The sequence below is a fragment of the Aphelocoma coerulescens genome, chromosome 5, assembly GCF_041296385.1.
Source record: "Aphelocoma coerulescens isolate FSJ_1873_10779 chromosome 5, UR_Acoe_1.0, whole genome shotgun sequence".
Taxonomy (NCBI): domain Eukaryota; kingdom Metazoa; phylum Chordata; class Aves; order Passeriformes; family Corvidae; genus Aphelocoma; species Aphelocoma coerulescens.
In genome coordinates this window covers 15,032,048-15,041,910 of record NC_091019.1, presented here as the reverse complement: position 1 = coordinate 15,041,910, position 9,863 = coordinate 15,032,048, and the positions used below count along the sequence as shown (strand labels likewise).

Sequence of the window (9,863 nt, the reverse complement as noted above, 5' to 3'; positions counted from 1 at the left end):
AAACTAGATGAACTTACTGAGTGGAATGTGCCCCTTAAGTTCTCTAACTCCCGTTTTCCCCACAGGTGCTCTATTTGCATTGCTGCTTGTGGGTGTTCTCTACAGTCCCAACAGAACATGTGTTGTGGAAAACAGACTTCCACAAGAGAGAGCAAAAATCTGCCTATGAGCAAGAGAATTGTTCAAATAAAATGGGCAGCAGCAAAGAGGTATCATAAGATGGGTTTTTTCCAGGGATCCCCAGAAACAAACCTGAGTTTGGCTCAAGTTCTTTAAGAAGTACTTGTTTGTCCCCTCCAGCAGCAACCTTGCACAAGCAATTTGAGTGGAGCAGCATCCAAAGGAAGAGTGGAAGTGTGTTTACATTTTGGTTGTGACAGGTTTTGCAGTCCACATCCGCTGCATTTACAGGATGCCATCTACATGCATGAGAGCAAAAGCATCCACATTGAAGCTTATTGAATTCAGAAAGATTTGTGAACCACCACTCTTGCATTCTGTTACCTAGGATTATCATAAGGCCATTGCTTCCTGCTTACCCACACCAGACCTCCTCTGATTCCTTGGATTTAAATAAGCTTCAAGTCTTCCTCTCCATATTCCGCTATTAATTATTTCTGTTATGCAAACACCCAAAGGTCCCAGTCAGAATTTCAGCTCCCACTGTTGTGGGAGTTACCAGGATAGCTCATATTGACATTCCCTGTCCCAGAGGGTATCTGAGCACTCGTGTCCATCACTGCCATTCAGCACTAGTAGCATTCACAGAATCAGGAAGAATATTTGAATAACACAGTTTTCTCCTGTGATCAGCCTGTAGTAACCACACCTTTCCAGGACCTCTATATTCCTGTATGTCATTTACTCTGCTGTCTTTGCCATGTAAACCAGTGCCACCTTTCCACAGCAAACAGCTGAATTACACAGTTGTGGTCTTCCAAAACCACACCAAATGAGCCTGGGTGGACACATTCAGTGAAATACAAATGAGTCCTTCTCACTGTGATCAAAGGAAGCTAAGGGTCAAACAGCCAGCTGAATAAATTAAGGAGAAGATATTTGGATTACTTTTATAAAAGTTTGATAGACTAAAGCTGATAATCTCAACATAATATTTAAAAAAAAAAAAAAAAAACAAACAGAAAAACTGTATTAATTATTGTAGATTGAATTGTTTACAGTTTTCTATGACCTAATTCATAGAAATTTTATTTCTATGAATATTTTTAAATTCTAAGAAATTAAGCCAGTGAATTTAATGAGACTGTGGTGGAATCTTAAAAGTATTCTGGGAACTTTTGTCTTAAAACAGGTTTTCACCTTGTTTTCCTTGGTTCGGGTTTTTTTTTAATTATTTTTCATTTTCAACAAGGTGGTTTGGGGTTGGGGTTTTTTTGTGTGAGGGTTTTTTTGGTTTGGTTTGGTTTTTAGGAAAAATAATCCGATGAACCTACAAAGTAATAAAATACTTTGTAGTTACTTTAAGTTGTTTATCCTATCTTCATGCAGCTGGTTACAACAGACCAATTGACTCCAGCTCATCATATAAGAGACATTTTTAGAATAATTTTTAGAATTAATACCAGGATAATTCTGGTATTTTACTTGCCAGAATTATGTGTACCTCATACATGAAGAATTGTATCTTTCTGGGTATAAATGCAACCTAGCAATATACTACATGAAACAGAATGCTGTGGTAAGCAGATGTTCCCAGGACAAAGTGTATCTGATGTGCAATAACTTCTTAAACAACCATTAAATGTGTCCAAACTATTATGCAGCACAGCAAAGATAACTAAAAATATTACCCAAGAAATTCATGCAGCTAAATGTTCACTTATTTATTTCTCTTATCAAGAGTAACAGTCTGAAACATTTTACATTAATTTACAATCATCAAAAAGAGCCTTATGCTTATCTCATGTAGGTGACATTGAGTCATCCAGTTAGCACTAATTATTATTCCAAAAATTAAATCTTGTTTTATAAGGTTAAAAATCTTTTGAGTCATTCGTTGCCAAAACACAACATCAGTCTACAACCACACAGAAAGTAGAAATTGAAATTTCTACAGAGCCACTACCATCACTATGAAGATACAATGCCATGTTTACAACATTCTGCAGGTTATCACTTCTCCCAGCATTCAAGGTAGCAAAAATTCCCTCTTCACTTTTTACTGCATACACAGGAATTACAGTAAAAGGGGAAAATTTGATCTGTAATGTTAGATCAAGGGTAACAGAAGTGCTTCTGAATAATTTGCTATTTAAGAAGGAAATGAACAGGACTGTGGAACAATGAGGATTCTTCTCTGAGAAAGGGCAGGTTTTCTCCTCAGCCTCAGACCGTGCACACTCCTGTCCTCCCAGCAGTGACAGTGGCCTGTGCTCATGGGGCGAGAGCAGCACACTGAGATCACTGTACAAACGCAGGCCATGGGTCTCAGGCAGCCGTGCAGAGCTGGCACAGCAGGACTAGGAGAGGAGGTGCAGTGTGATAAACCCAGAGCAAGGGTCAGTAACTCGTGCACAGAGCAAGACAGCCCAATTTCACCCACTAGAAACATTTGGACGTTTCACAACTTTGGCTTTCTTGAACACTACTTGAAACCAATCACTGATTTGTGTGTCCCTCTGCACTACAAAACAGAGCTGTTCAGATCTGCAGCCTCTCTGGGAGGGAACACAGCAAGAACTGGCCTGTTTTCCCTTGGCACTGAGCACACAGACTGCAGCAAAGCCCCTCTGCTGGGCTTGGCCCAGAAGCTGGCACATCATGGCCCTCTCCCCTTAGTGCCCCACCGCCTGAGCAGGACTGCAGCACCTCGACCACTCCAGAGCGCTCCACTGCCGCACAGAGGTGGCTGGTGGCTTGCTGGGGCTCACTGACACACTGCATCTGGCATGGGAAGCCTCCAACAGTGCAGGGGTAGGGGCTGTGCAGCCAAAGGGCAACTGTCTGGAAATACCTTCCTGGGCTCTCTCCACAACAGCACACTTCACCACAGGTGCAGCAAAGCCTCTCACCACCCTCCCTCCTGTTCTGGCATTCCTCAGCTATTCCCCTCCCCTGTGACACTGCTTTGTGCCTTCTGCCAGATAATCCTGTCCTGTCTCCCCAAAAGGCAGCAGGGACCCTGTTCAGGACAAAGCACAGCACATAAGGACCCATGTTCCCTCCCCTCTGCTCTGCCAATTCTCCCTGTGCCTTGCTCCTCTTGCTGCAGGCCTGCCAGCCCCATTCCTGGAATGGGCACTCACCACGCTGCCACAGCCATCCCCCAGCAGCTGCTGGAGCCCCAGTGCAGCCAGCTGGGAGACACAGCTCTCCCTCCTGGCAGCAGCACAAAACTCTTCCCTGCTCTGCCCAGGCCATGGCAATTGCTCCACTGCAGCAGCAGCAAGACAGACACAGCACCACACGGCCCCATCCTGAGAGGATCTGCTCCCCAGCTGTGGCCAAAGCCATCGTCCCTCCCCATCACACCATGGCCAAGACGCGTCCCTGCCCCCCACACACCACCATGGCACAGCAGCTCAGCAAGGCTGAGTCAGGAGCACCCATTTGATCCCAACAGTGCAGGGAGGAGATTCAGAGCCCAGCTCTTGATAAGGGTTTCCTCTGTCACACCATGGACGTGGTATTATTCACATACAGCAGTTAAATACCACATGCCAATGCAAAGAAACCCAGGAGATCTGACTCCACACCCTAGGAAAGGGAGCATTTGTCCTGGCTACCCTGTGAAATGTAAATATTTCTTAAGATGGCACAGAGAGGGAGTTTGGTGCCCACTGCACCCCTTGGCATGGCCAGTGACCAAAAGACAGAAGTCATTAAGTCCATTTCCAAATGGATGGGATTGTGGCTATCTCCCTTCAAGGCAGAAGGTCCCCAAGGTACATCACTCTGAGACAATGGATTGTATGGCCACAGGACATGCAAGTGTGGACAGAATAGCACTGAGGCAACATTTTGATCAACACACTTCTCCCTACAGGCCCTCTCAGGATAGCCTGGTCTCCAACAGGAAACACAACCTGAGGAGAAGAACACAGAGTCTGGGAATCCTGAAGAACAATTTGCCAGAGACAACCTTTGTGGCCACAGGCTGGCTGAGTGTTGTACCTCTCCTCCTCTCCAGCCAGACAGGGACAGCAGCTCTTCTCTGCTCAATGAGGCCATTGCAAGGTGTTCAGAAAAGGTAGATAATATAACAACTGAGGCTCATACAAGAACCTTATCCAGCTTTAAACAGTGTTGTAGCAAGAGCACCATCTATGCAAAGCCTGCACTTAAAATGGGGCTTCTGTGTTCACCTGCAGGTGCTCAGAGGGCAGAATTTTATACAACTTGGAAGATGCCTTTTGCTGCCCCAGGCCTCTGCACAGGGGCAACAGTGGGATTTAGCAAAGAATCCAACCTGTTCTAACAGTTGCAGACAGCCCAAAATGGAAGTGTCTGGTGGGTCAGGGCCTGTTTTCCATTGCTGTGGTACCCCCAGTTTATTCTTACCTCTCCATGTAAGCCAATAGGTCATTAGCATGGACTTGGTGTGAGCCAGACCCTGAACATTCAAGCTGACATTCAACCCTTTGCTTCATGCCACATATAGTTCTGAGGAAAACTGCACCTTGTGCAGTTCTTGGCCTCACTGGCTTGAATTAAAACTATGTCAACCTTAGCTGTGAATTTCCTGCGTAGCAAAAGTTGAGAGAGACATCAATCCTGTTCTCACTTTCAGCGAGATCAAACATGAACTCAGCTTTGTTGAGGTAATATGCACTAATGGCAGCCCAGGGTTCATCCCAAACCACACTACTTAGCCTGTCCTCATTAGCTTTTAGAGGTGCTGATGAAGCAATGGGACAGAGCTCTACAAACTTATGCTTGGCACCATTCACTTACAGAAATCATGGGCAGTCTCCAATTCAGGGACCTGTGAAGTACCCTTTGGTACCCAAAAGGTATTATCTGGAAAGGAATCAAAATTCTGTTCACCAAAATATTTATATTAGCTGAGAAAGCCAAACTCTGCCAAGAACGGAGCTGGAGAGCTTCCCTGGAGTGTCTCTGCCAGTGTGTAAAACACAGAAAGCAGCCCCACCTACCACAGCCCCTCTGTGCATGCCCAGGGCTGGTTTAGCTTTTGAGGACAGTGCCAACTATTTGTAAGGCCTCAAAAATCTGGAAACTTTGGAGCGCAGCAGCCGAATGAAGGATCTTGGGAACATCTCTCTTGACTCCTGGGCTGTGTACTTGAAGTAGTTCTGTGGATGCGCCAACACATCAAACAGTGCTTTTATCAGCTTCTTGTCCTGGGAAAAGAGAAGCAGATTTTATTGTAATTCCACAGAGGAGTTAGGGTCAGTATTACAAGAGTTTAATGCCTGTCTACCTCATACAACATTATGGGCATTTTACTTTTCAGGTGTTTCAGGGGCTTAGAAATGGAGCAAGGCTGACAATCAGGCCCCTGAGAAGTCACTGGAGTTCCACATTAGCAGCACCAGAATTTCTTCCCTCCTCATACATCCAGCAACAGCAAACAAATCATAAAATGAACACACACTTGAGCTGATATCCATCAAAATAAAGGCATGCACTCAACTTGTGTGTGGAAGTCCCCCAAACAAGGTCAGAGAAATCCACAAAAAGATTTGTTTTGCTCAGGGAGGAAAAGCCTTTGTTAATCCAGAGGCTACAAGGAGCAGCACCAAGTGAATAAATTAATTTCCCTAGTAGGTCTGATCCACCTTCAATCCCCCTGTGCAAAGGGTCCCATATCCACTGCTCTGCACAATCAGGATCTGCTGATTCACCCCCCTTTCCCTGAAGCAGCACAGGTCTAAGTGCACCAAGGAACAGACCTGATGCAGGGCAGGAAGCAAACTCACACCAAATAACATAATTTCCAATCAAAACCAACATGTTTAGTGGAAGGAATGTACCTTAAGTATTTCTTGATGATTTTCAGATGCATAAAGTCTGCCATCCCGAACAATGTCTTCTATGAGTTCTTGGTAATCCTCTGTGGGGAATGCACAAGAGAGTAACTTGCAGGTTCACTTCACTTGCATACTCAATACCTCCCTCAGCTACCCTTGGAAGCCCTGCCCTCAGAAGAACCAGTGGTACTTTGTCCACATATTAGCAGCCAGAAAATACTCCAAACATTTTTGTGTTTACTATGAGAGCAGTGTACTCTGCTGAGCAGCTCAGCATCAATCTGCCAGAAGCAAATCATAAAGCACCCAAGAGTGGAGTGCATACTGTAACCAAGTAACCTGCTTCAAACCAGCTGAACTGCAGGAACCCATCTGCACACACCCACAACCTGTTATTGACTTCTTTCTACAGGAAGAAGGAAAAAAAAATTATGTAAGATGATGTTTTCTTAAAAGCAAACCCCTGGTCAATCATAACCTGAAATTCTTCAAAAGGAGAGGCCTCCGCTGAAAAATTATTTATCCACCACTGGTGAAACTCTGCAGATCACAGCAGGGATGACTCCCTCACAATTAATCCAGTGTGAGCAGAACTTCACTTATGCTGAACGGGAAGTTCTTAGCTCCAGTTTCACACCTCGTGATTCTGACAAGGATGAGGTGAAAATCTTTCCCCTCAAGCTTCTTTTCAATATAGATATTTTGCTTTCTGGTTCTAGGTCACAAATGATAGCACCAACACAATAAATCACATGTACTTGGGCTCTGCCTGATTCCTAACTGGGGCCACCCAAAGCAACTGGAAAGGCACAGAAGTGCATAAAAATTAGATTTTAGCTCTGAGCTCTGCAATTTGCAGGCCAAAGCCCAGAACCCCAGTTCTTTGTTTAGGTCTGTGGAAGACTGGAAACACGGTGGCACTTAAAAGGCTGCAGTGCACTGCAGAATTCCTTAAATTGGGTTTAAATGAAAAAGCTACTGGAAGCAGCTCCTAGTGACACCGCTGGGAGCGCTGGGCTGCCCTGCTGCTTAGGGAGGGGAGCTCTGCACTGCTGCAGCTGCACTCGCCCACATCAGCCCAGCTGCTCACGCCCGCTTACCATCATAGGTTACATAAGGAACTTGGAATCCTTTGGCACTGTTCCCTTCATTCGACTTGAACTGGATCCACAGCTTCTTAGACCTGGAAGTGAAAGCTATGGGGCGCTCGTAGGTCTGGCAGGTCTCGTATGTGGTCACCGAGTTGGAAGAAGCTTTCAAAGAAAACACACAATAGGCAGTTGGGTGACAACACTTCATACTAATGAGCTCTTAGAAAATAGGTTGAACTACCATCACAAAAATGCTTGTTGGTGTTAAGAAAACTCCTCAAAATGTGGCAGGCCATCAGTGGATGGCAGGACATCAACAAGGGACTTCTTGGTGAGGAAATATTTTCTTTTTTCCTAAAAAACCAGTCTACTGTTTGAAGGACATGCCTATACCAGAAGCTGAGGCTGTTTATCCACACATCAGGCACTTGTAAGGATATGCATGAACCACCTACCCCTTCTTAACAATATTTCTGTCAGAGTTCACTGACACATCATAGCCTTGCACCCTTGTTTCACCAAAACTATGGAGCAGCATTGATGAATAGGACTTCTCCATTTGACACTTAAGGACATTTCTGCTCTTAGGTAAAGACCAGGCTACATTCAGCAATGCCTGTGAGAGCCCTGTGCTGTCCACTGAGATATGCCTCGGTGTATATTTCAGACTCACAGCTTTTTCTCATCACCAGGTAGTCTCCACACTCATCTTCTATGGGCAGGAATATTTCTGGAACCACAATCAGGATGCGGCGCTTCGGTGGTGGGTTGATATTCCAAGTGCACTCCGTGTTTGCAGGGTAGTCCCCAGGATAGTTGGGTGATTCAATATATCCAGTGTAATCTCCCAGTTCCCCTCCACACTGCCTGTCTGGAAAAGGAACACAGTATGCAGGACAAGGCAAAGAGAGATGACCCTACAGCTCTCCTGCAGCCACTGTCAGCTGCACGGGTGACAGACACATTTTTTCCTTTTTGCATCTGCTGCAGGTACAGTTCTCTTTGCCAGCCTCTCACATTTCTGTGTAGGTGTGTTTACATACATCTCTGTGTATATAGGCACTCCAGAGGTGGTTGTGAGCAGTCACATCTCTGCTCTCCATTCTCCCTCTTTAATTTACTCTCAGCTTCCCACACCACAGCTACCATAAACCCAGAACAGTAGCTCCCTTTATAATTGCCTCTTTCAAAGGTTGTTATTAAGAAGAAATGGTTACTACAGCTATTAAGTTGTGTGAGCCAGCTTCCATTCCTCTTAATAGGAGGGAAAAAATCAGGGTGCTGAGAACACAAACTCTGCTATATCAAGGGAGAAAACACTTAATAGCAAGACTCTGAGCAACCCAGCACCAACCAGCAAAACAGTCATCACTTACCTTGACAAGGATGATGGAAGCAGTCTGCAGAAACAGTCTCTCACAGACCTCAGTGAGCCATGTGGGGTGAGATGCAGGCAGGCAGCAAAAGAGGAGCAACATCTCTGCCTTCTCTCCAGCTCCCTGGAGCAAAGCTAAGTTTTGCCCTTAGGGCCACTCCGAACATTAATGGCCCAGTCTTTTTATTTGTAAGAGAGCATCAAAGCCATCTTGCTGTACTTACTTTTGCACTGTGTTATGTTTGTTGACCCATCAAAATCAGTAGTGGTGTTTCCAGGGCAGGAAATGCAGTAATTTTGTCCAAACTCAGGCTGGTATGTCCCAATTGCGCAGCGAATACATCGGTGAGTTGTGGTGTTGTAAAAATGGCCAGGAGAGCACTGAACTGGACAGTAATTAAACATGCATCATGGTTAAAAAAGAGACAGTAGCATACTAGAATATGCTTTTATACATTTGTATAAGACCTAGTGTAATTTCAGAAACTGAAATGCCATATTAATAAACTGTGTGGGTAGCAAAAAAGAGGTGATTAAGCAAATTTTAGTTCATCAGGTCATTTTGTGGAGGTTCAAAATTCCCAAATGCAGCACTACAGAGTGGTTGTATGTGAAAGCAGCAATAAAACCATATTAATAAACTATGAGGGTAACGAAACAATTTCAGTTTATCAAGTCATTTTGTACAAGTTGAAAAGATCTACTATCAAATGTAGTATTCTGTGCTGCACAGTCCCTTTTTTTTTCTATTCCTTTTAAGCTCTGCTTACTCCCAAATAATTCTTGCTGAGTTTTGGAAGATAGCTCAGCCAGGAGTCCTTCCCAGAGATAAGCTCCAAACAGTTCTTGAATCTGTGACTCCATGTCTCATGTGGCCTCTTCCACATGCAAATTCCTGAGCTCTTCATTCCAGTTAATAGAAAGAATCCCTTTAATCTCCACTCCAATTTGAAAACTGAACCTCATTTGTAGACGTGGTTTTGTTTATGTTAAATAAAACTGAAATCAGTTCCTCTTATCTTGATCCAGGGTTTTAACATCATTTTTTAGTACTTCAGTTTTGCAAAACTAAGCATGAAAAACAGTATTTGTGGATTCAGCGATCCTACACTGAAGGAAACTATTAGATATCACACTACTACCATTAATATTAATTCTTGAATGATACTGCAAAATTCTTATAATATGCTGCAATTCTCAATAGTAAACATATCTTAACTGAAACTAGAGAGAACCCTTAATCCAAACCACTACCAAATGTTTGCATCAGGACCTTATTTCTATCCCTTATTTCTGCACTGCAGCAGTAGATTTTCTGTTAAGACTTTGTCCTCTAGTGATTTCTATTAAGTAATTTCCTTTTACCCATGCTTTTGGTAATCAGTCTTAGAAAGAATTGAGGCTTTACTGAATTTCCTTGCAGCCAGGCCAGGCCAACCAGCT

General features: G+C 44.1%; 1 protein-coding gene across 2 annotated transcripts in view; it reads right to left on the bottom strand.

Moving 5' to 3' along the window:
- Window positions 1-1,833: 1,833 nt before the first annotated feature.
- SCUBE2 (signal peptide, CUB domain and EGF like domain containing 2) overlaps window positions 1,834-9,863 on the bottom strand; it is a 39,302-nt gene continuing 31,272 nt past the window's right edge. For both annotated transcript variants that reach the window (XM_069016776.1, XM_069016777.1), the window contains 5 exons: window positions 8,645-8,806; window positions 7,719-7,916; window positions 7,055-7,207; window positions 5,958-6,037; window positions 1,834-5,324 (listed from right to left, as the gene is read on the bottom strand). In XM_069016776.1, the coding sequence (XP_068872877.1) occupies window positions 5,172-5,324; window positions 5,958-6,037; window positions 7,055-7,207; window positions 7,719-7,916; window positions 8,645-8,806 (746 nt within the window). In that variant the 3' untranslated portion in view covers window positions 1,834-5,171. The remainder of the gene's footprint in view (window positions 5,325-5,957; window positions 6,038-7,054; window positions 7,208-7,718; window positions 7,917-8,644; window positions 8,807-9,863) is intronic.